At 44.9% G+C, this 27072-nt stretch overlaps 1 protein-coding gene across 1 annotated transcript in view; it reads right to left on the reverse strand.

Annotated features, from left to right (window-relative positions):
- Positions 1 to 4046: 4046 nt before the first annotated feature.
- The window catches only part of LOC311129105 (ecto-NOX disulfide-thiol exchanger 2-like), a 31857-nt gene continuing 8831 nt past the window's right edge, over positions 4047 to 27072 (reverse strand). The window contains exons 5-14 of the mRNA XM_084161388.1: positions 25621 to 25854; positions 22856 to 23068; positions 21536 to 21642; positions 19222 to 19339; positions 18388 to 18578; positions 16334 to 16441; positions 10167 to 10226; positions 9359 to 9461; positions 5297 to 5382; positions 4047 to 5141 (exon numbers count right to left, since the gene is read on the reverse strand). Coding sequence (XP_084017514.1) covers positions 5010 to 5141; positions 5297 to 5382; positions 9359 to 9461; positions 10167 to 10226; positions 16334 to 16441; positions 18388 to 18578; positions 19222 to 19339; positions 21536 to 21642; positions 22856 to 23068; positions 25621 to 25854 — 1352 coding nt within the window. The 3' untranslated portion in view covers positions 4047 to 5009. The remainder of the gene's footprint in view (positions 5142 to 5296; positions 5383 to 9358; positions 9462 to 10166; positions 10227 to 16333; positions 16442 to 18387; positions 18579 to 19221; positions 19340 to 21535; positions 21643 to 22855; positions 23069 to 25620; positions 25855 to 27072) is intronic.

A 27072-nucleotide genomic window follows, 5' to 3' on the forward strand; every position in this document is an offset into this window, starting at 1 on the left:
AACGGCATGTCATTGAAGGTCACAATGACACAGTACTGCAGCTGTTGTCTATTATCATACGTAAATCAATTATCTTTGTTTACTTGTTACTGTCGTATGGGCACAATCATAACTGGAGATACAATACAAGTGCATAAATCAAATGTTTGATCTGTTGTGTAAATCTTACATTATGTAAATGTAGGATTTCCTCAATGTCCCCAGACACTTCCCAAACTATTTCAAATGATATTGTTTCCTCTTGTCTTCTCCTTTGTTTCATGTCGACTGATACAGATGATCGAATGTATGGGTTTCCACCATATTGCCTCCACTCCACCTATCCTGGGTTTTCAGATCCTAGCATATGAAGGAAAGGAGACGAGAAGAGAAGCTAACTTGACACGATGAAAGGAGATGAGTATAGTAAGCTACTCCAGACTATTGAGACTCTCCTGGATCTCATTACTGTCCCAGACAATATACATGTTCACAGCTCCCAGCAGACAACTAAACTATACGACCTCTGTATCTGCTAGCAGCTAGCTGGTGATGTCACACACACATAGAACAAAACAGACAGAATTGGCAGAGAGAGAGAGAGAATTGGAGAAGGAGAGAAAGGAAGAGAGAGAGTACAACATAAAGTGAGAAAGAGAGAGAGAGGGACAGAATGAGAGAGAGAGAGACAGGGGGAAGGCAAGAAGAGAAGGATGGGGATTCTAAATTAGGCTTTACATCGATGGGGCTGTCGTGGAACAGGTTGAGAGCTTCAAGTTCCTTGGTGTCCACATCACCAACAAACTATCATGGTCCAAACACACCAAGACAGTCGTGAAGAGGGCACGACAAAGCATATTCCCCCTCAGGAGACTGAAAAGATTTGGCATGGGTCCTCAGATCCTCAAAAAGTTCTACAGCTGCACCATCGAGAGCATCCTGACTGGTTGCATCACTGCCTGGTATGGCAACTGCTCAGCCTCCGACCGCAAGGCACTACAGAGGGTGGTGCATACGGCCCAGTACATCATTGGGGCCAAGCTTCCTGCCATCCAGGACCTCTATACCAGGCGGTGTCAGAGGAAGGCCCTAAAATTTGTCAAAGACTCCAGCCACCCTAGTCATAGACTGTTCTCTCTGCTACCGCATGGCAAGCGGTACCAGAGCGCCAAGTCTAGGTCCAAAAGGCTTCTTAACAGCTTCTACCCCCAAGCCATAAGACTCCTGAACAGCTAATCATGGCTACCCAGACTATTTGCATTGTCACCCCACCCCATCCCACCCCCTCTTTTACGCTGCTGCTACTCTCTGTTTATTATCTATGCATAGTCACTTTAACTCTACCCACATATACATATTACCTCAATTACCTTGACTAACCTGTGCCCCCGCACATTGACTCTGTACCGGTACCCCCTGTATATAGCCTAGCTACTGTTATTTTATTTTACTGCTGCTCTTTAATTATTTTTGTTGTTGTATTTTTTACTTATCTATTTTTTACTTATTTTCCTTAAAACTGCATTGTTGGTTAAGGGCTTGTAAGTAAGCATTTCACTGTAAGGTCTACACCTGTTCTATTCAGCGCATGTGGCAAACAACATTTGATTTGATTTGATTTTCTAGAATAGGAAGCCATCACAGGCCCGATGTCAGCTTGTGTAAACATTGGGTTGTGTTTGCCCCAGTCCATTGGTTATTTGTCCTTCTGCAACCATCAGCATCTCCCAGGCATGGCCCTACACTCCCGGATGGAGGAAGGGAGAGTAAGCACATGCATGATGGCCCACTACTGCATGCTATCTGTGTACAAACACAGGGGCGACATAAACAAACTGTCTTGGCCTCCCATAAGCAAATTAAACATTAATATGAATACTGTGAATACTGTACTGTGTAATGAACTGTGTGTGCCGTTTCAGCAGAGTTCACTGTGGTTTGCTGCCTTACAGCATCGGCTTGAGCTCTGTGATTATTCCTGTTCACGATTTAGGAGCGTAAAAATAGCAAATCACTGTGTGTATCCCTCATGGAAGTGATTATTTTTCTGTTCCAGCCGGGCCCAGAGGATAGGGAACTGTCATGTGTATGTATCTTCCTTAGCCAAACCCTCAGCCTAAAACAAGACTGTGGTACAGGGCGGTTGTCAGAACTCTATTGTTGCTTATCTAGATGTGGCTAATTTAGTCACATTTCTGAAAACTGTAACTACCATTCATGCTTAAATGACAACAATAATGTTAGTCACATAGATTTACTGTTAAATTAATCAATTAATGTAAACAATTACTTTTGAGATTGAACGCATTTATAGTCAACGTCTGAAATCGAAAACTGGAAAAGAGAATCTTATTATGATAATTTTAAGAATTAATATTCCAAAGACATCAAGGGCATGTCTAGACAATCAAGCATTCCTGATAAGAGTAATTATGTCATTGTTGAATGATAATGTGTAGATTAATTAAAAATCGAATTAATTAAATGTATATAGAATAGTGGAAAAGGCAGAATCTGCAAATATGACTGTATCAAGACATCATTCAGTGTAGATCTGTATTTACAAATTAATTGTAGGGTTAGTAGTGTTTCCTGGTCGAATTGCATGGTAAGGAAACATTTGATATTCCATAATATTTCACCATGGACAAAAAATAAAATCAGTAAACAGAGTAAAGATGAGGAATGATGTGATTCCTTAATTGATGTGTTTCTCCAGCTGGACATCCTGAATGTGTGTGCTTAAATCCTGAGGCAGATGAGAGAGTTTGTCTAAAGTGGAATCATATGGAGAGCAGAGCTGTGGGATGGAGGGATGGAGGGAAAACTCAGCAAAGCCTTGGCTCCACGGCAAGGCATCAATCAGGGATTAAATATACATCTCTGAAATGGACTACACTCCAATCCAATCACATCTGGCCAGCTGATCTCTTTGTGGATAGGAGGATTAATAGAATGAAAAGAGCAGTGGAACCAGAGCCGTATATGCATTACATGGGTCTGAGTGGTACAGTTGGCTGCAGTGGTCTGGTCTCTCCATCCACTATGGCTGCTTATGACAGGTCTTTGACAGGCATATGACAGGCCTATGACCCTTCATACTGCTCTCCATGGTGACAGCAATCATCTGTCCATGAGAGAGCAGAAAGGGGTTAGTGCAGAGCAGACAGGGCCAGATCCTCCCATAGACTCCCCTGCTTACCTTGCTGTTGCATCAGACAAAGCAATACGGGGTGTACATGTATTGTGTGTGTGTGTGTGTGTGTGTGTGTGTGTGTGTGTGTGTGTGTGTGTGTGTGTGTGTGGTGCTTTTGATGTATGTACTTTAGAATGTTTTAATTATAGCCTATGCCCGAGCTTTTCTTAGTTTTATTTTACAATTTGTATCATGTTAAATATTAGCCACCATCGGGAGCCACCGTTAGTAATATCCACATACATTTATAACTGTCATTTTAGTGTTCGTTTTCTTCAATTTTAGCTTCCATTTTGCATCATTCCATTCCGTTTACCTTTCTTTCCTCTGTCACGTCCATGTAAGTTGTTCCTGAGGGTTGCTAGCATTAGTGGATCATATTAGGCACTAAGTCGGGACATGTAGCCTATTTGAATCATTATGGAATACCAGCTACTGAGAAGTGCATAGGAAAGGCGTGCGTAAGAAAGGCGTAATTTCGGAATCGGGCCCATAGAGCGTACCAGCACATGATCAGAAGCAAGAGGAGCGGAGAAAGTACCGGGAGAGAAGGAGAGAAGGAGAGAGGAGTACATATTAAACCCACAGACACTGTTCTGTTCGTTCTCTCTCTCTCTCTCTCCTCATCCAGTATTAATACATTCTTAAATCCTCCCTCATCAGGGAGATGCAGCACATCATCCAACATGGAATATCAGCTCACTATCTGGATCACAAACATTAAACCAAAACATACAGGATTTCAGATCTATGCACAAGCTTGGATCTTTTGCCATTAACAGCCCTGTCTTGCCATTACCAGTCTGTGAATTTAGTTGCTTGTCATGCCGATAAAGCTTCTTGAATCGAAAATGTTTTATATTGATCAGAAGATGTTTGGATAAAAACCTTTTATTACATTAGAAAACATCATAATTTAAATGAGTAGATACCAGTTAAACAGTGGCAGAATGCACAGCACACACTGGACACAGAAGGCCAGAGCAGAGAGAGACATCCAGAGATGGAGATGGAGGCCTACAGTACAGTCCCAACCCAACAGTATCAGCACCAGTCATCAGTAGGCTACTAAAGTCAGTTCTGGGCCACAGACAGACGGAGAGCGAGCGAGCGAGAGAGAGAGAGAGAGAGAGAGCGAGAGAGAGAGAGAGAGAGAGAGGCTGGCTAACACTGCAATCCTGTTGGAGTGTGAAACTGGGTTACAAGGGTTACAGTTATAAATCTGTCCTGTACTCCCCCACGCCCATTCCCCAATTCTCAAATGTTCCCCATTCCCATCCATATTTCGATTGCTGCAGTCCGATATTCCTGGATCCCTCCCAGCCTAGTGGGAGAGAGAGAGAGAACAGAGAAAGAGAGGGAACAGAGAAATAGGCATCTCAAACAACTCCAGTCCATGAGAGAGAGACGTTGTAACTAAGAACCATCTGTTCAGGTTCTGTTGGCTGGGGTCTGGTCACTACGTTACCATAGAGAATGTCTGCTCTGTGACCCCCTTGGCTGACATCCGTGGATCTTGTTATACAGCGTAGAGTGGAGATCCATGTGGATCCCTCTACCTCATTGTCAGCAGATCCCTTGCAAAGATATATCTCGGAAAGATCCATCAATGTCTGTTTTGTGTTTGAGTATCATCACTATGTACTGTGGATGTCTGTGGATACACAACAAACACACACACCATTCAAACACAGTCTGTGGGTTTGACACGCCTTCTATTCATGTGTCCACCAGGCTTTGCGGCTCGTCAGGAAGTGTGTATATTCCTGTCCCACATGTGGTCTGTCAGGCCGTGTGTGTGTCTTGGGTCATATGATGTGTGTGTGTCCCTGTGTCACATGGAGGCGAGGCTCTGGAAGCCACAGAACTTCCAGCGTTTCTCCAGCGTGGCTCCCACTCCACTCAGCTCCTGTCTGAAGACACTGGGCAGACGACCCATCAGAGACTCCAACTCCCCCGCTGACACCTGGACGGGAGAGGGATGGGGACAGGTGACATCACCTAACGGGTCTTTCCTATTTGTGTAACAATTAGATGAGATTTCAGAAGCCCATTTCAGTTTCCCCCCCAGCTTTTTTCCCTTTCTCTATTTTAGTGACTATTTCATGTAAATAAACTGACCGTAGTGTCCAGTCTCTGGATGTAGGACCACAGATAGTCGATGTTGGCTCCGAACGGATGGACATGGAGGAAGGTAGATATGATGCCTGCAGAGACACAGGGAGAGATTGAGAGAGATGAGAGATAGAGAAGAGAGAGAGAGAAACATTGAGATAGAAAGAGATATAGAAATATATATAGAGAGAGAGAGAGAGAGAGAGAGAGAGAGAGAGAGAGAGAGAGAGAGAGAGAGAGAGAGAGAGAGAGAGAGAGAGAGAGAGAGAGAGAGAGAGGAGACACAGAGAGAGGGAAGAGAAAGAACAGGCTGTTCAACTCCAGCTCTCCAGCAGAGCTGCAATCTGCATCTTGCCAATGTGCCGTGCAATAAATGCATCCCACGCCGCCATAAAGAACGCTGGTCCGAGCAGAAACAACACTTGAGTTGATTACTTGTGAGAGGTCCTGCAGATGTAGCACTTCAACTCAGGGGGAGAGAATATAGTGCGGTCCCCTGGGAACCCTGAGCCAATATTTATTCCCCTGATTTATATGATGGAACATTGCCCATTACAGACAGGACTAATTTACTCCCCTCAGCTACCACCACTCACACGGAACCACCACACTGCAGAAAGGGGGAAGGGAGGGTGTGTTTGTGTGGGGGGTCTTAGTGTGTGCATGTGTGTGCTTGAGTGTCTGTGTTCACGTGTGTGTGCGTTCACTTCTATACGTGTTGTGGACGTGTTGTTGTGTGTGTCCATGAATGTGGATGCGTGTCTGTATGTGTTTGCGTGTGTGTAAAGGTGTGTGTCCCCTACAGAAAAATGAAAAGCCCAGAAGCTGTGGTGGCTGCGGTCAGAGGAGGCTGGTGGGAGGAGCTATAGGAGGATGGGCTCATTGTAATGGCTGGAATAGAATAAATGGAACAGTATCAGGGCGGCGCACAATTGGCCCAGCGTCGTCCAGGGTAGGGGAGGGAATGGCCGGCAGGGATGTAGCTCAGTTGGTAGAGCATGGCGTTTGCAACGGCAGGGTTGTGGGTTCGATTCCCACGGGGGGCCAGTATGAAAAATTATGTATGCACTCTGGATAAGAGCGTCTGCTAAATGACTAAAATGTAATGTAAATGTATCAAACACATCAAACGTATGGTAGCCACATGTTTGACTCCGTTCCATTAATTCTATTCCAGCCATTACAATGAGCCCGTCCTCCTATAGCTCCTCCCCACTAGCCCCCACTGGCTGCGGCAGGCTGGGAAGCAGGCAGGGTGGCTGGCTGGCAAGGAGATAGAGAGCTCTGCCTCTCCTCTCCTTCATGTTGGCTTTCTGTGGGCTGTGTTAAAATAAATAAATGTGCATCTGCCTACTCCTCTCTCCTCTCCTCTCTTCTCTTCTCCTCTGCTCTCTCTCTGCTCTCCTCTGCTCCAACCGGCTTCTGGCTTTGTTTTACACCAAGCAGGCTGCTTTCACCTCCCTGCAGCACCAAAAGGAGCTCCGCTTTCCAGCTGCTAATCTGAGAATTGGCACAGAACTATTTTGTGCTTGTGCCTACAGGAGATTCAGTCAGCGAACGGAAACAAAAGGAAAGCAGGCTGATAAAATGACTCCAGTCAGAATCAGAATAGAAGCTGCTTTCTTTTTGTGATGAAACTATATTTCTGGGAGCTGAAATGGAGGAGAGGTAGAGGGGGAGGAGAGAGGGAGAGGGGGAGGAGAGAGGGAGAGAGGGAGGAGAGAGGGAGAGGTAGAGGGGGAGGATAGAGGGAGAGGGGGATGAGAGAGGGAGAGGGGGAGGAGAGAGGGAGAGGTAGAGGGGGAGGATAGAGGGAGAGGGGGAGAACAGCCACGGGAGAATTAGGCAATTTGTGTTCTACAGTCAGTAACTTTCTCTCCTCTCGCCTGGAACCGGTTTGTATTTTCTTCTGTTCTGGCTGACGGCGTCCTCGTCTATCTCAGTGTCCCCGGCGCCCTGCGATGAAGTGTGTTTCTGTGTGTGAACACAACCCCAGCACTGCCGTGTGCAGCTGGGAGAGATAATGTGTGTGTGGGTGTGTGTGCGTGCATGCATGCGTGTGTTTGCATGTGCCTATGTTCGGTGGGGATAAGTCGATGTGTGTGTGGCCAGGGCCAGTGAGTACTGCTTGGCAACCAGACACACATTACCTCTCCCCTGAGCCCCCCTTCACCCAGTCCTTTGGTTCTTTATCCAAGAACATGACAGACCTAACTGGTCTCAGAGCAAAAAATACTACATTTTACAAAATCCGTGCCACTCCATGTAGTATGATACACTACATGACCAAAAGTATGCTCGTTGAATATCTCATTCCAAAATCATGGGCATTAATATGGAGTTGGTCCCCCCTTTGCAGCTATAACATCCTCCACTCTTCTGGGAAGGCTTTCCACTAGATGTTGGAACATTGCTGCAGGGACTTGCTTCCATTCAGCCACAAGAGCATTAGTGAGGTCGGCCACTGATGTTGGGCAATTAGGCCTGGCTCGCAGTCGGCATTCCAATTCATCCCAAAGGTGTTCAATGGGGTTGAGGTGAGGGCTCTGTCCAGGCCAGTCCAGTTCTTCCACACCGATCTCGACAAACCATTTCTGTATATACCTCGCTTTGTGCACGGGGGCATTGTCATGCTGAAACAGGAAAGGGCCTTCCTCAAACTGTTGCCACAAAGTTTGGAAGCACAGAATCATCTAGAATGTCATTGTATGCTATAGCGTTAAGATTTCCCTTCACTGGAACTAAGGGGCCTAGCCCGAACCATGAAAAACAGCCCCAGACCATTATTCCTCGTCCACCAAACTTTACAGTTGGCACTATACATTGGGGCAGGTAGCGTTCTCCTTGCATCCGCCAAACCCAGATTAATCCGTCAGACTGCTAGATTGTGAAGCGTGATTCATCACGCGCTTTAGCACTCGGTGGTCCCGTTCTGTGAGATTGTGTGGCCTACCACTTCGCGGCTGAGCCGTTGTTGCTCCTAGATTTTTCCACTTCACAATAACAGCACTTACAGTTGACCGGGGCAGCTCTAGCAGGGCAGAAATTTGACAAACTTTGTTGGAAAGGTGGCATCCTATGACGGTGCCACGTTGAAAGTCACTGAGCTCTTCAGCAAGGCCATTCTACTGCCAATGTTTGTCTATGGAGATTGCATGGCTGTGTGCTCAAATCCACTCATTTGAAGGGTTGCCCACATACTTTTGTTAGGTTAGGAGTTAAGGTTAGGGTTAAGGTTAGGGTTAGGAGTTAGGTTAAAGGGTTAAGGTTAGGGTTAGGGTTAGGGGAAGGGGAAGCGAACATGCTAAGTAGTTGCAAAGTAGCTAAAAAGTAGTAAGCAGTTGCAAAGTTTCTAATTAGCTAAAATGCTAAAGTTGTCCGTAATGAGATTTGAACACGCAACCTTTGGGTTACTAGATGTTCACATTATACGCCCGACCAACCACCCTCCTTTTATTTTTGCCTTAATTAACCTCCTGTCATACCAAATTTAACATATCATACCTATTTGAGTGTCCCAGATTTAAGTAGGCCAATGTAATGTAACCTAACGTAAAGTAACATATACTAAATGGAATGGCATGGATTTTAATAAAATATAATATGTTTTGCTCTGAGACCAGGCTGGACAGACAGGCTTGGGCTGTTTCAAGACTGTTTCACCCCATTAACAACTGGCCCCCCTCCAACATTTTATTTTTATTTTTATTTAACCTTTATTTAACCTGGTAAGCCAGTTGAGAACAAGTTCTCATTTACAACTGCGACCTGGCCAAGATAAAGCAAAGCAGTGCTGAAAAAACAACAACAACACAGAGTTACATATGGAATAAACAAAACGTACAGTCAATAACACAATAGAAAATCTATATACAGTGTGTGGAAATGTAATAATTTATGGAGATAAGGCAATAAATAGGCCATTACTTACAATTATAACATGTCTAACCCCAACCATTAAAACACTCCCAGTTACAGGCGATAATTTGACAATCCAGATAATATTATGCTTTGTAGTATACATAAGCTGTATATGTACTGTATGTTATAGATAGTAGATGATGTTACCCAGTAGCAGAGCCTCCCTCTCTGATGTGAGGGGTCCTCTCATTGCTGCTTCACTCCTCCTGTCTCTGCTGCGGTACAGAGTGGTCGCACAGCCGTTCACTACCTACAGACACACACACACACAACACAGTGTTGGTCCTTATAGACACACAAACGCAATGGGAGCTGATATGTGTGTGCACTCATTGGGGTAGTGTTATTTTTATGAGAGAGAGGAGAGTGGCTGGTGCTACTGGTGTTACTCCATTGGGATTCCCCCCTCTCCTTCTCCTTCTCCTCTCCTCTCTTCACCAGTCCATCTCTGCCTTTCACAGGGCACAAGGGACATACACAGTAACCCACTACAAACCATAACCCCTCAACAAACACCAATTTACTTACCCCCCATATACCCCCCCACCCTTAATGCATAGGCCTACCCCCTGCTCTGAAGACGTCATCAGACGCTGACGTCTCCTCACACTGGCTGGCTGGGTCAATAAAATCACTCAAGAAGAGGGTACAGAGATGTTGATTGCATGTGAGTGAGTGTGTGTGTGTGTGTGTGTGTGTGTGTGTGTGTGTGTGTGTGTGTGTGTACACAGGAGGCTGGAGAGGGGAGGACAGCTCATAATAATGGCTGGATTGGAATGGATGGAATGGTATCATACATATGGAAACCATGTGTTTGATATGTTTGATACCATACCATTTATTCCGTTCCAGCCATTACTATGAGCTGTCCTCCCCAATTAAGGTGCCACCAGCTGCCTGTGGTGTTCAGTATTGTGTGCGTACTGTATAGTGGTGTATGTTGGGGAGGACTGACCTTCTCAGGTGTTTCTCCGTTGGTCCCCTCCACTACCACTACATCCCCGTTAGTCAGCATCTGAAAACAAGACACACAGAGAACAAGACAGAGACTAACATCAAGTACTGACCATTCAACACTGGTAACAAGCAGAGGCATAGAGCATGGTCTTAGTAACAGAAGCAGGATCCAAGTAGATGTTGTTTAATGTAGAATCTTTAGACTGTATGGAAACAATGTATCCTCCCTGGAGGTTCCATCTCTCCTTTTATTTGTTCATCTATCTATTCATTTGATCCATCTATCCACTGGCAGCTGAATACACTCTTTCTCCACATGAGCTCTATTCTAATTCATGTTCCCATTACCTCACTCCAATAACAATCATAAAACAGTTACAGTTAGCATAATCAGATAGAATCAGAAAGGTACTCATCCATCCACTGGTTGTATTATTCTCAGCAGTGGAGTGTATTCATGGATGCCAAGGAAAGCAAGGTTTCCACATTAATTTGACCAATGATACAGGCAAATTATTATAACGTAGATTCCAGTGGTGTAAAGTACTTAGGTAAAAATACTTTAAAGTACTACTTAAGTAGTTTTTTGGGGTATCTGTACTTAACTATTTATATTTTTTACAACTTTTACTTCGCTACATTACTAAAGAAAATGATGTACTTTTTACTCCATACATTTTCCCTGACAATCAAAAGTACTTGTTACATTTTGAATGCTTACCAGGACAGGAAAATTGTCAAATTCACACACTTATCAAGAGAACATCCCTGGTCATCCCTACTGCCTCTGATCTGGTGGACTCACTAAACACAAATGCTTCGTTTATAAATTATGTCTGAGTGTTGGAGTGTGCCGGCTATCAGTAAATACAAAATAAAATAAGAATCGTGCCATCTGGTTTGCTTAATATAAGGAATTTGAAATTATTTGTACTTTTACTTTTGATACTTAAGTATATTTTAGCAATTTCATTTACTTTAGATACTTAAGTATATTTAAAACCAAATACTTTTTGACTTTTACTCAGGTAGTATTTTACTGGGTGACTTTCACTTAAGTCATTTTCTATTAAGGTATCTTTACTTTTACTGAAGTATGAAAATTGGGTACTTTTTCCACCACTGGTAGATTCTGATCTAACCATAAACTCAAACATTGTGCCACTGGCTTGAGACGATTGAAGTTCAATATGTGGCCTAGATGTAATAGGTTCATGTTAACTAGCTAGCTAGCTAGCTAACTTAGCTGGTTCATTGTTGCCCATGCAAGAAAGTTAGGCTAGCAAGCATTTTAGCCAGGTAGCCTAGTCTAGGACAACAACAACTAAAAGTGTTTACTACTGTATGACAGTCATAGACCGTTTTGCCAACATGACAGAGAGGATGGCATTGGGGTTCATCTAGTCTACAAGTAGGGCGAGTCAACATGTTTTTTCTACTTGCACACACACACACACACACACACACACACAAATCAGTACCATGGACAGCCACATGATATTTAGCAACATTGATTGGACTAAATTGTTTTTGGTGTGTTTAAGTTTGTTTTCAGTGTATTAAACTAAGCATTTATAGCCTAGTTGATTTGATGATGAATAGCGGAGGCAGTGCTCCTGTTTTCTTTGTGCTGACTTGCGGTGGTTCTAAATCAGTAGATGTATAGTAAACTATCCAAATCATGAATTTACTTGACCATGCTGTAGGCCAGCTGAATTCAAAGTAGGGGTTAACATTTTTAGGAACAAAAAATTAAGAGAACCAATTATTGTATGGGACAATATACAGTGGGGGAAAAAAGTATTTAGTCAGCCACCAATTGTGCAAGTTCTCCCACTTAAAAAGATGAGAGAGGCCTGTAATTTTCATCATAGGTACACGTCAACTATGACAGACAAAATGAGAAAAGAAATCCAGAAAATCACATTGTAGGATTTGTAATGAATTTATTTGCAAATTATGGTGGAAAATAAGTATTTGGTCACCTACAAACAAGCAAGATTTCTGGCTCTCACAGACCTGTAACTTCTTCTTTAAGAGGCTCCTCTGTCCTCCACTCGTTACCTGTATTAATGGCACCTGTTTGAACTTGTTATCAGTATAAAAGACACCTGTCCACAACCTCAAACAGTCACACTCCAAACTCCACTATGGCCAAGACCAAAGAGCTGTCAAAGGACACCAGAAACAAATGTGTAGACCTGCACCAGGCTGGGAAGACTGAATCTGCAATAGGTAAGCAGCTTGGTTTGAAGAAATCAACTGTGGGAGCAATTATTAGGAAATGGAAGACATACAAGACCACTGATAATCTCCCTCGATCTGGGGCTCCACGCAAGATCTCACCCCGTGGGGTCAAAATGATCACAAGAACGGTGAGCAAAAATCCCAGAACCACACGGGGGGACCTAGTGAATGACCTGCAGAGAGCTGGGACCAAAGTAACAAAGCCTACCATCAGTAACACACTACGCCGCCAGGGACTCAAATCCTGCAGTGCCAGACGTGTCCCCCTGCTTAAGCCAGTACATGTCCAGGCCCGTCTGAAGTTTGCTAGAGTGCATTTGGATGATCCAGAAGAGGATTGGGAGAATGTCATATGGTCAGATGAAACCAAAATAGAACTTTTTGGTAAAAACTCAACTCGTCGTGTTTGGAGGACAAAGATTGCTGAGTTGCATCCAATGAACACCATACCTACTGTGAAGCATGGGGGTGGAAGCATCATGCTTTGGGGCTGTTTTTCTGCAAAGGGACCAGAACGACTGATCCGTGTAAAGGAAAGAATGTATGGGGCCATGTATCGTGAGATTTTGAGTGAAAACCTCCTTCCATCAGCAAGGGCATTGAAGATGAAACGTGGCTGGGTCTTTCAGCATGACAATGATCCCAAACACACCGCCCGGGCAATGAAGGAGTGGCTTCGTAAGAAGCATTTCAAGGTCCTGGAGTGGCCTAGCCAGTCTCCAGATCTCAACCCCATAGAATATCTTTGGAGGGAGTTGAAAGTCTGTGTTGCCCAGCGACAGCCCCAAAACATCACTGCTCTAGAGGAGATCTGCATGGAGGAATGGGCCAAAATACCAGCAACAGTGTGTGAAAACCTTGTGAAGACTTACAGAAAACGTTTGACCTGTGTCATTGCCAACAAAGGGTATATAACAAAGTATTGAGAAACTTTTGTTATTGACCAAATACTTATTTTCCACCATAATTTGCAAATAAATTCATTAAAAATCCTACAATGTGATTTTCTGAATTTTTTTTCTGATTTTGTCTGTCATAGTTGACGTGTACCTATGATGAAAATTACAGGCCTCTCTCATCTTTTTAAGTGGGAGAACTTGCACAATTGGTGGCTGACTAAATACTTTTTCCCCCCACTGTATATACTAAACACATACACTACCGGTGAAAAGTTTTAGAACACCTACTCATTCAAGGGTTTTTCTTTATTTTTACTATTTTCTACTTTGTATAATAATAGTGAAGACATCAAAACTATGACATAACACATATGGAATCATGTAGTAACCAAAAAAGTGTTAAACAAATCAAAATATATTTTATATTTGAGATTCTTCAAATAGCCACCCTTTGCCTTGATGACATTTGTTACTTTTCATTTTGATAAGGGATGAAAATGCAATGAATGGAAGGTTTTTAATTCTTGGGGAAAAAATGGAGGACCAGGGGGGACCAGGGTGGAGCAGGGCTAGCCTCAGAAGAAAGGACAAACGCACATGCACACGCACACACACACACGCTGCTGCCTGCTGTCTGCTGCCTGCTGTCTGCTGCCTGCTGTCTGCTGCCTGCTGCCTGCTGTCTGCTGCCTGCTGTCTGCTGCCTGCTGTCTGCTGCCTGGGCTCTCAGACCATCTTGAGAGGAAGTTTGAGCCATTTGAGCCATTTCAGAGTCTGGCATGCTCGGAGAGGAGTGAGTGGGTTGGAGAGTGAGAGGAGAGGGGGATGAGAGGACATGGAGGGAGGGGGATGAGAGGACATGGAGGGAGGGGGATGAGAGGACATGGGGGGAGGGGGATGAGAGGACATGGGGGGAGGGGGATGAGAGGACATGGAGGGAGGGGATGAGAGGACATGGAGGGAGGGGGATGAGAGGACATGGAGGGAGGGGGATGAGAGGACATGGAGGGAGGGGGATGAGAGGACATGGAGGTTAGGGGAATGAGAGGACATGGAGGGAGAGGGATGAGAGGACATGGAGGGAGGGGATGAGAGGACATGGAGGGAGGGGATGAGAGGACATGGAGGGAGGGGGATGAGAGGACATGGAGGGAGGGGGATGAGAGGACATGGAGGGAGGGGGATGAGAGGACATGGAGGTTAGGGGGATGAGAGGACATGGAGGGAGGGGATGAGAGGACATGGAGGGAGGGGGATGAGAGGACATGGAGGGAGGGGGATGAGAGGACATGGAGGGAGGGGGATGAGAGGACATGGAGGTTAGGGGAATGAGAGGACATGGAGGGAGAGGGATGAGAGGACATGGAGGGAGGGGATGAGAGGACATGGAGGGAGGGGGATGAGAGGACATGGAGGGAGGGGGATGAGAGGACATGGAGGGAGAAGGATGAGAGGACATGGAGGGAGGGGGATGAGAGGACATGGTGGTTAGGGGGATGAGAGGACATGGAGGGAGGGGATGAGAGGACATGGAGGGAGGGGGATGAGAGGACATGGAGGGAGGGGGATGAGAGGACATGGAGGGAGGGAATGAGAGGACATGGAGGTTAGGGGGATGAGAGGACATGGAGGGAGGGGATGAGAGGACATGGAGAGAGGGGGATGAGAGGACATGGAGGGAGGGGGATGAGAGGACATGGAGGGAGGAGGATGAGAGGACATGGGGGAGGGGGATGAGAGGACATGGAGGGAGGGGATGAGAGGACATGGAGGGAGGGGATGAGAGGACATGGAGGGAGGGGGATGAGAGGACATGGAGGGAGGGGGATGAGAGGACATGGAGGGAGAAGGATGAGAGGACATGGAGGGAGGGGGATGAGAGGACATGGAGGTTAGGGGGATGAGAGGACATGGAGGGAGGGGATGAGAGGACATGGAGGGAGGGGGATGAGAGGACATGGAGGGAGGGGGATGAGAGAACATGGAGGTTAGGAGAATGAGAGGACATGGAGGTTAGGGGAATGAGAGGACATGGAGGCAGGGGGTTGAGAGGACATGGAGGGAGGGGAATGAGAGGGATGAGAGGGAGAGAAAGGGGGATGCTGCTACTGTGGCCATGTTGCGATGTTTTTCTCCCGCAGAGATATGAGTGGTGCGACCTCAGGCTGGTGTGTGTGTGTGTGTGTGTCTACTGAGGGAGAGCCACTTGTGTAGAAACTACAATAGAAAGAGACAGAGATAGATAAAGAGGAGGGAGATAAAGAGGAGGGCGATAAAGAGGAAGGAGATAAAGAGGAGGGAGATAAAGAGGAGGGAGATAAAGAGGAAGGAGATAAAGAGGAAGGAGATAAAGAGGAGGGGGATAAAGAGGAGATATATAAAGAGGAGGGAGATAAAGAGGAGGGAGATCAAGAGGAGGGAGATAAAAAGGAAGGAGATAAAGAGGAGGGAGATAAAGAGGAGGGAGATAAAGAGGAGGATAAAGAGGAGGATAAAGAGGAGGGAGATAAAGAGGAAGGGGGATAAAGAGGAAGGGGATAAAGAGGAGGGAGATAATGAGGAGGGAGATAATGAGGAGGGAGATAAAGAGAATATTTGAACAGACAGCTATAGTAGCCTACAAAAAGAAATACTAGACTGCCACTACATCAAAACCATGTCTCTAACTCCCTCCTGCAGTCTGTATGTTTCACCATATATACATTTATATCCTTGTCGGTTACTCAGTATGTTAAAGGCCCAACAGTCAACCCTACAGAGCTCAGGGGCCTCCTTTGCAATGTACTCATATACGATACAGTACAGTGTGTTATCTGAAGGATCAGCAATAGGCACACCCTGGTACTGTTATGTATAAGGAGGTTCTCTTTGCCGTTTGTTTCTCTATATCTTTATATCTTCATAACCATCATGACTCAGAACCCTACACTCCCATCTGGATCAGTGCGTGTGAGTTTACACGCTTGTGTGGGTCTATGTGTGTGTGTTTACGCATTTGTGTGCATGCATGTTCTCTCACCTTGTCTCTCAGGGCTAGGACCTCTCCCTCCAGGTATCTGTGTTCGTCTCTAGCCTGCTCCAGCTCCACCTCCTTAGTCCTCAGCTGATCCTGCAGACTCAGCAGTTGCTGGGAGGAGAGAGAGACACACAGAGAAACAGAGTTACACAATAGACCTCAACACAGTTAGATAGAGAGACACACAGAGAGACAGTTACACAATAGACCTCAACACAGTTAGATAGAGAGACACACAGAGAAACAGAGTTACACAATAGACCTCAACACAGTTAGATAGAGAGACACACAGAGAGACAGAGTTACACAATAGACCTCAACACAGTTAGATAGAGAGACACACAGAGAGACAGTTACACAATAGACCTCAACACAGTTAGATAGAGAGACACACAGAGAGACAGAGTTACACAATAGACCTCAACACAGTTAGATAGAGAGACACACAGAGAGACAAAGTTACACAATAGACCTCAACACAGTTAGATAGAGAGACAGAGTTACACAATAGACCTCAACACAGTTAGATAGAGAGACACACAGAGAGACAGTTACACAATAGACCTCAACACAGTTAGATAGAGAGACACACAGAGAGACAAAGTTACACAATAGACCTCAACACAGTTAGATAGAGAGACACACAGAGAGACAGAGTTACACAATAGACCTCAACACAGTTAGATAGAGAGACACACAGAGAGACAAAGTTACACAATAGACCTCAACACAGTTAGATAGAGAGACAGAGTTACACAATAGACCTCAACACAGTTAGATAGAGAGACACACAGAGAGACAGTTACACAATAGACCTCAACACAGTTAGATAGAGAGACACACAGAGAGACAAAGTTACACAATAGACCTCAACACAGTTAGATAGAGAGACAGAGTTACACAATAGACCTCAACACAGTTAGATAGAGAGACACACAGAGAGACAGTTACACAATAGACCTCAACACAGTTAGATAGAGAGACACACAGAGAGACAGTTACACAATAGACCTCAACACAGTTAGATAGAGAGACACACAGAGAGACAAAGTTACACAATAGACCTCAACACAGTTAGATAGAGAGACACACAGAGAGACAGTTACACAATAGACCTCAACACAGTTAGATAGAGAGACACACAGAGAGACAGAGTTACACAATAGACCTCAACACAGTTAGATAGAGAGACACACAGAGAGACAGTTACACAATAGACCTCAACACAGTTAGATAGAGAGACACACAGAGAGACAGTTACACAATAGACCTCAACACAGTTAGATAGAGAGACACACAGAGAGACAAAGTTACACAATAGACCTCAACACAGTTAGATAGAGAGACACACAGAGAGACAGTTACACAATAGACCTCAACACAGTTTGATAGAGAGACACACAGAGAGACAGTTACACAATAGACCTCAACACAGTTAGATAGAGAGACACACAGAGAGACAAAGTTACACAATAGACCTCAACACAGTTTGATAGAGAGACACACAGAGAGACAAAGTTACACAATAGACCTCAACACAGTTAGATAGAGAGACACACAAAGAGACAGTTACACAATAGACCTCAACACAGTTAGATAGAGAGACACACAGATAGACAAAGTTACACAATAGACCTCAACACAGTTAGATAGAGAGAAAGTGCTGGGAGGACAAAAACAACAGAGAAGGTGACGAACACAGAGGAGACACCAGTAAGCAGGAACAACAGCAGGCAGAGGTCTGACTGTGTTGTGGTCTGGGTCCGGTTGTAAAGGGAGGGAGTGTGAACGTGGTAGACAGGTCAGTCAGAATACATCAAAGTGATGTGTAGCTGCACTGTCCCTAATACTCTTTGTTCCTAGGTACCGCTGCTATGGCCTTCAATTACCTTTTGCTAGTGAAAGCACAGGTACACATACCTGCAGCATGTGATGGTAGTGTTGGCACTGTATTGTATTGAAGGTACTGTATCTCAATTACTGTTGGTATAATCACATTCCCAATAGTGGAATCACAGGTGGAATATGATACAGGCGTAGATGGTGTAATATTGTACCTGATGCATGTTGTGCATGCTCTGCTGTAGTAGGTGTGTGTGTCTGTCAGGGGGGTGTTCGGGGTCGTCGGGGTGGCAGGACTTGACCTGCTCCTTCCTCAGCAGCTCCACCTCGTTCCTGTAGGCGTCCAGCTGCCAGCGCAGAGAGTCATTCTCCTCCCTCAGAGAGGCCCCAGACTGGCCACACACTCCTGGAGAGGAGGACGGGAGAGAGGGTTAGACACAAGACACACACACAAACACACATACGCATGCATGCACGCACCCGCACGCACACACACAAACTGCAGTGAGTCAACTCTCTACCCAACCGGTGAGGTTCTGAGTCTCTGGAAGTGGAGGTATCTGTTGTTCTCTCTCCTCCTCCCTACATGTCATGTATTCAGGACACATGAAAGGGAGCTGTTCAGAGCTGCTCAGTAAAGCACTGCTGTCCTTTCAACAGGCTCTTTCAGCAGGCATTAGAATAGGCTGCAGCATTGGAGCAGAGCAGTAATAGATTGTGAAGTGTTCTGAATCTGAGCAGCTTGGTCACTGTACCACCACAGCCCATCTATAACATCCCATCACATCCCAGCTGCTAGATCATTCTTCCTGCCATCTGACTGGCAGTGTCTAGGTTTCTGGGGCTGTGTGACAGGTCATGAACAATCCTCCACGGCATAAAGTTACCTATCTACCACCAATATATACTGTAGCAGTCTGGTGATTCATGAGCTACAGTGGCCTGCCATCATTAAAAGGTACAAGTGCCTAGGGGCTAGCAGCTAGGAGATAAGCACTAGGGCCTAGAACCTAAGAGTAAGTTTGGGATTGGGCCTGTGTCTGTCCTACCGTTGTCCTCCCTGCGTATCTTCTTACAGGGGCTCTCATCCGAGTCGTCGTCAGACATCTCCATCTCCTCCTCCCGTCGAATCCCCATGATCTCCTCACAATGGGCGTTCCGCAGCTCCTGTCACATCACAACACAAGGACACAAACAGGGCAAGGACCCCTCAGTGTCTCAGTCCTATACACCCAACCAGATGCCTGTCTAAAGATGGTTTCAACCAGACTGCCCTTTTAAGGATGGTTTCTAACTTAATATATTGTACCTGTGGACAGAGTCTGTGGTGGAAGAGGATTCAATTACCCCTAGACAGAACTATGGTCAACTGAGTCATTCCACCTCAAAAAGCACAAGAAAGAGGATTTCGACACCCACCATCTCCCCCAAAGTTCCCGAGCATGGCTTGCTGAAATGACATGGAATCACCCAATTTGTTTTCCTTCCACAATGGTTAAGGTTAGGATTTAGGGGGTAAGGTAAACTGATCCTAGATCTGTGCCTATGGGCAGTTTGAATGCTTCCTTTTTTTCACATGCTAAAGACAGAGGAGCATATAAATCATCTCATTCTCCCAGCTGCTCTGATAACTAGTACTGTCTCAGCTGTGAGGCTGTCTAATACCACCACTGTGAAATCTCTCCTCAGATAGAGTAAATGTGCTTAGCAATGACTCAACTAGGGGAGAGAGCGATAGAGTTATGAGAGGGAAATGGAGAGAGAGAGAGAAAGGGAGAGAGGGTTGGAGGGAGAGTTTTGTTATGTGTGACTGTGAGCACAGAAAGCCTCAGCTGCAGCACTGAACCAGCCAGAGCCTTTTTCTTAGAAGCTACAGTAGGGCATGAAGTCTCAGAAATCCAATGGTGTTCAGAGCCTTATCTGATCTCATGATTTCTGCCATCTCCATTATCAGTTCATAATAAAACTGTAATTTCATACTACTGTCATGGAGGATGTTGATACTGACATCAGTAGCTAATTAATTCACAGCCATTTGTCATAGTTAATCTATGACGGTTCAGGGTGCAGACTTTCCTTACTTTAACTACTTGAACATTTACCAAGCATACTACTGACCCTTAACAAAGGATTTCACAATGGTGGCATGCTAGCAAGACTCACTCCATAGTTTTACTGTTAGTGTCTCTTCTTCCAAATCAATGCCTTACCTCTGATTGCTTTGAGAATAGACATAGCATGATTCCTTTCTTACTGACTTGACTTAGAGACAGGTATGAACATAGAGGGCTTACAGTATGAATGATCATATAAGGTTATAGAGATTCTCCAGTGCTTTTGTATACTTTTTAGCCAGTAGTTCTGAAGGTAGTGCTCACGAGCCAAAAGTGGTCCCCGAAAATACGTCACATATGTGCAGAGATGTGCACCACATCATTGCTCTCTCTCTCTCGCTCTGCTGTGTGTGCATCTTGCTAGCTGTCACTTAAATGGCAAGGGGCTAAAGCTCATTGGCTAGAACTCTAATTGCTAGGGGGCTGGCGCAGCACAGCATCCAGAAAAACAGTCGCTTTCAAACTAGGGATTTCGTGCCTAATTGAGGTAATTCTGCAGATAGATAATGCATGTATGACCTACACATTGACACATCCAGCCCAAAGCGGGAGGTTTAAAAAATACTTAGTAGTTGCCAAAGTTCTGGAGCATGTCTTTAACATTTGCCTGGATAATGCTGGCCCCCACAGATAGACACTCTCAAATACCTGGTCATTACTTTTAATTCACTTCAATAAATCGTCATGGTCTCCATATGGCCAAATCAAGACCAAGGGGGTGTAAAATAATCAATGATTCAGATCTAGGTTTGTGCAATGTTTCTACAACCAAATATATCCCCATTCTATGAGATCAATAGGATGTTTTTGTTTAGTTCTAATGAAAGTGATAACTAACATGTGTTTCCCTCCTGTAGAGAATATTCCAGCATGCTGACTTGTTATAATTCCAATGAATTATTGATCTGTCTTAACCCTGGAAGCCTCTGTTGCCATAGCACCCACTCACACTTTCTAGGAGGCGTCAGATCTTTAGTTACTGTCATCTGCGCGCGCGTGTGTGTTTCATCAATGTGAGAAAAAGTCTACGAATAGTACTGTAGGAGAGTAACACACAGCATCCGTAGATCAGAACAACATGGCTGTCTGTCCATCTGTCTGTGTATCTGTGAGGGCACAGCAGTCTGCAACAACGGCAACATGAAACACAGTAGCACTCAATCCTTCTAGAGTGTCTGTCTGTCAATCTCTCCTGTCCTGAGGGGTCCAAACATGACAAGGAATAAGGGGGTAAGGAGAGAGTACCAACCTCACACTGCTTTCTCCAAATGTCTATGTTCTTGCGCTGCGCTTTAGTGAAATGGTCCCATGCCTTCTGCCTGGAGGCAGCGGTGAACACAGCCGTGATCTGCTCAACTTGGGGTGAACAGGAGAGTCAAGACAAGACAAGACTTTATGTAGAGCTTAGATCCTACTGTACCACCCAGGCACAACACCACAGAGAAGACACTAGGAGCTTCATCCTGCCAGCCTGGGTTAGTGGATCCCATTGCATTTACCTGTACCACCCACCAACATATTGAGAATCATTGTGTGGGCTGTGATTTTTACACATTATTTTTGTTGGTTTGTAGGGCCTCATATGTTAAATGCTGGTCGTAGTGTAACCTGGTGTCTCCTTCACGGTGCTGTACAGTACTTACATCTCATACCTGCTGATTCAGTTCCTTCAGGACTGACAAAGACAACATTCTACAATGGATGGCTCGCTTTGTGATACTAGACATACTATTGAATTTACATAAAAGGAGTATTTTGTCATTAATCATTCATAACTCTTTTGAAAATGTTGTATTTACTGTAGTCATCACTATTCTCCCCACCAGTAGAATAATGTTACCTTTAAAGCTTGGCTCTGTTCTGATTGCATACTGTCATATTTATCTTCAATAAACAACAGGAACTTTAAATAGTGTCATTATTACTACTGGACAAGAGCACTGTGACCAGGTCAACATTAAAGCTACACCCCCTCATCATCCTCTACGTCTACTCCGGTGATTTAATTCATATCTCTGGACTTTGCTTCATGGATTTTCATATTAAAGCAACAGCAGAGGACTATTTAGCTCAGTTTTTCTTCTCAGTGTTGAGCATAAAAAAATTACAATAAAATGATGACTATTTAAACAGTAATTAGCCATTGATCAATCTTGTTGTTGTCTCATTGTCTTTCCAGATGGTATTTCATATCATTTCAATATCAGTCCATAGTGTACATTGACATTGTTTGAGAGTGCCTGCTGGAGGGATACTGTTCTATGATGCCTACCTGGGAGGTACAGTAGGTAGATCAGCTGGTCCTCTCCTGTAGAAAGCTCCAGACAGACACACAGAGGTTTCCTCAGGACACTGTACTGTCCTTACCTCTGTCTGGTCTCTGACTACTGTCACCCTCCTAACTATAGGCTCATCACCGCACAGCTGTATAGAACAACTGGTCTTTAGTGCTATGTGAGAGGTACCTGTAGTGCACTGTGTCTAGGAAGGGTTTATGAGAATAAAGTGTTACAGGTAGAGGGAGCGTGTATTAAAAGGTAGTGCAGAGTGTGTCTAGTTAGATGCTTACACTGAGTCAGTATGGCCAGCAGGGAGTTTTTAAACGTCTCCTTGGCTAGCTCCATCTCTTCCTCGTGCTGGGCCTTCTCACTCATCAGCCTCCGGACGTGGCTATTGGCTGACTGGATCATAGAGTAGAAGTGATTGGCCGACCGCCGGTTGACCTCACCACGGTCGATCCATGTGAATAGGACCGCAGTCGCTTCACTGAACTTATGGTCATCTGGAGGGGGATGATGGGGGAGAAGGAGGGGAGAGGTTTAAGGCTGGGGGTTTAAAACAGTGAAGCTGAAAGCCTATGAAAATGCACTTGGGTAGTCCATGAAATAAATGATATGGCCATGTACTTTGAAGAAATTCTACTTCTATCTTCCCCTCCATGCTTCAGTCCACAGAAACTGAACAGCATGGCGAGATTAACTATCAGACTGTTTCATATCCTCTGAGTGCCTGTGGATGAGACCACAGTCTGCTCTGAACACAAAATGCATTTCTGGGTTTGAATCAGCAGAAACTGGTTGTTGAGCGAGTGTATCCTCTTTAACTGTCTGTGTCTCGGTGGGCCTTTGTCAAGTGCATTCTTCACATTTGAATAATAATTGAAACGTGCCAAAGAGCCGTGTCCGATCGCACAGCGCAGAGTGAATTAGAAATCGTTTAACGAGTTCAATACCCACTGCAACACGACCTGAGAGCACACAGATGCTTGGATGAAAACACTTTCCACCTCACAGCTCTAGTCCTATTCAGGAGAGGCAGCAGCGTACAATCATACAGTCATATTATAATGCAGTCACATGAAGGTATTGTGGGCCAGCACAACACAGGGAATAATGGAAGTATATTTCCCCAGCCTTTTGAATGAATAATCAAATCAAAATATCTCACAGTGTTTGGCTATGTGTAATATTAAATGGAAAGTGTGGAGCACTAAAACTCTCTATAGTAATAGCCAGTGGTGTAGTGTAGGGTAAACCTTTTTTATTCTGTGCGAGCGTTTACCTACCTATCACAGAAAATGTGTGACACACAAACAAACAAATGCACACACATACACTCTCTTTCTCGCCATCTACCCTCCCCTCCTCTTTCTTTCATCTGTGACCACCAGTTAGACTGTCTCTACTGCTGCAGCCTCAGTGTGAAGGCTCATAACATCCCTTCATAGCAGCAGCAGCTGTATTTGTGTTGAGAGAGAGACAGAGTAATGCTCTGTAATGTGGTAATGAACATGATTAAGCTATTTACCCGCCTGAGAATGTAAAAGCATTAACCAGAGGCTGTTTGAATGAATATGATTATGGAGAAACAGAACACTTTCAAACACCACTCTGAACAGTGAGCAGAGACAGTGGAACCGCGGGACAAGAAGGATAGCTCAGAGAGGGAGAATGAGAAAGAGAGAGGGGGAATATTAGCAGGAAAGCACAGAATGGGAAAAGAAAGCACCAGAGATGGAAAAGGAGGCAGGACAACCCACATTTCCCACCAGCAGAAGACGAGGAAATCTAGGAATTCTGAGCTCCAGGGAACGTGATGAAGGGAGGGAGGGGTGGGAAATAAGGGTAGGGGGTGTGATGGGGTGGTTACTGGTCAGAACACAGCATGACATCTCCCAGCCGTGACCCATCACATTATCATACGCTTCATAGAGAGATGATAGATGAAAAGACTCTCTCTGCCTCATATCTATTGTATCAATGTGCCTCCTCCTAGAGTCCATCTCTGAATGTCTGTTTTGACTGAGATAGGAGAAGGAAATGGAGAGAGGGAGGGGGGGGATGTCGATAAGGCATTGTGATGCAATTGGTTTCATTTCAGCACTCTCTCTCTCTTTCTGCCTCTCTCTCTCCATATTGAGCTGTATTGGAGATGTCTGATGCCCTTTGGGCTTTCTCAGCAGAGAGAGAGAGAGAGAGAGAGAGAGAGAGAGAGAGAGAGAGAGAGAGAGAGAGAGAGAGAGAGAGAGAGAGAGAGAGAGAGGCAGTCGGGATGCACCATGTGGGGAGAAAGAGAGGGGGGAGTGGAGCTGACTAGTGCTGTGATGGCTGATGAGGTAGAGGGGCCAACAGAGTCAAACTCCCCTGTCAGATAGATGCAACCTGAGGCTGCTTAGGAAAGAGGGAACAGAGGGAAGAGACCTGCCTCAGGTTATTTACGTCTCTCTGTCCATTCGGTAAAGAACAGACAATAACACAGCATGATGTCATAGCTCTTTGTCCAGGAATGTTCACATGCTGCTATGATGGTTAGTGTAACACAGTAGATGGATATTGAAGGGAAGGGAAGCCATGACTGTATTTATCATGCAGAGAGAGAATGGGTAGTGTGTCTGAGAGAGGTCTAGCCGACAGAGTGAGATCAATAACTCATTTAGATGATATAAGAAATTAGAAACGAAAACTGTATTTTTGTAACACAACATTATCATGTCCGATTATTTTTCTTCAATATCAAATCACCATAACATCAGGGGAATGTTTAATTGCTCTGTCTGTACTACACTAAGATAACAATCATGAGAATGTATGTTCAATTGTTTCCATACTGTGTGTAATACAGTGTGCAGCTTGGACCAGTGTACATAACATTACACACATTACATGCCACCATGACCCATCTGCAGCACACACACTGAGCATCAGCTGTGGGATGGGTGGGACAGCTGGACATGACACAGAACATCCAGACAACATCAGTACTTTATCATAAAAACCAAACAACCAACCAAACAGAATCTGGGCTCTGAACGATCATCCTCATTGGTCCTCTCACCTTTCAATCTCTCCGCCAGCAGTCCTGCCTCGTGGTCTGAGAAGTGCATGATGGGAGGTGGCGAGGGTGGTCGGAAGAAGTCTTCGTGGATCATCTGTCGGTGTCGTTCCTCCCTGGCCAGCAGCCTCTGTTGACATTCCCACTCATACAGGTCGTCTCTGGCCTGAGCAAAGTCCACATGCATCCTCCCTGAGTCCTTCTTATCTGTACTGGAGCCAATACGCATCCGGTAGCCTGGGGACACAGGGCATTTAGAGGTCAGATACACTAAACGCAACAATACAAAGACATTCAAAACACGTACACGTACACAGACACAAACATACATACTGTGGACAACTGATACAGTGCCTTGTAAACGTATTCATCCCCCTTGGCGTTTTTCCTATTTTGTTGCATTACAACCTGTAATTTAAATGGATTTTTATTTGGATTTCATGTAATGGACATACACAAAATAGTCCAAATTGGTGAAGTGAAATGAAAAAAATAACTTGTTTCAAGAAATTCTAAAAAATAATTAACGGAAAAGTGGTGCGTGCATATGTATTCACCCCCTTTGCTATGAAGCCCCTAAATAAGATCTGGTGCAACCAATTACCTTCAGAAGTCACATAATTAGTTAAATAAAGTCCACCTGTGTGCAATCTAAGTGTCACATGATCTGTCACATGATCTCAGTATACATACACCTGTTCTGAAAGACCCCAGAGACTGCAACACCACTAAGCAAGGGGCACCACCAAGCAAGCGGCACCATGAAGACCAAGGAGCTCATCAAACAGATCAGAGTTGGGTTATAAAAAAATATCCGAAACTTTGAACATCCCACGGAGCACCATTAAATCCATTATTTAAAAATGGAAAGAATATGGCACCAAAACCTGCCAAGAGAGAGCCGCCCACCAAAACTCACAGACCAGGCAAGGAGGGCATTAATCAGAGAGGCAACAAAGAGACCAAAGATAACCCTGAAGGAGCTGCAAAGCTCCACAGTGGAGATTGGAGTATCTGTCTGTAGGACCACCGTACACTCCACAGAGCTGGGCTTTACTGAAGTGACCAAAAAAAGCCATTGCGTAAAGAAACAAATAAGAAAACACGTTTGGTGTTCACCAAAAGGCATGTGGGAGACTCCCCAAATATATGGAAGAAGGTACTCTGGTCAGATGACACTAGAATTGAGCTTTTTGGCCATCAAGGAAAGCGCTATGTCTGGCGCAAACCCAATACCTCTCATCACCCCGAGAACACCATCCCCAAAGTGAAGGATGGTGGTGGCAGCATCATGCTGTGGGTATGTTTTTCATCGGCAGGGACTGGGAAACTGGTCAGAATTGAAGGAATGATGGATGGCGCTAAATACAGGGAAATTCTTGAGGGAAACCTGTTTCAGTCTTCCAGAGATTTGAAACTGGGACGGAGGTTCACCTTCCAGAAGGACAATGACCC

The sequence above is a fragment of the Coregonus lavaretus genome (assembly GCF_964263955.1).
Source record: "Coregonus lavaretus genome assembly, chromosome: 5".
Classification (NCBI taxonomy): Eukaryota; Metazoa; Chordata; class Actinopteri; order Salmoniformes; family Salmonidae; genus Coregonus; species Coregonus lavaretus.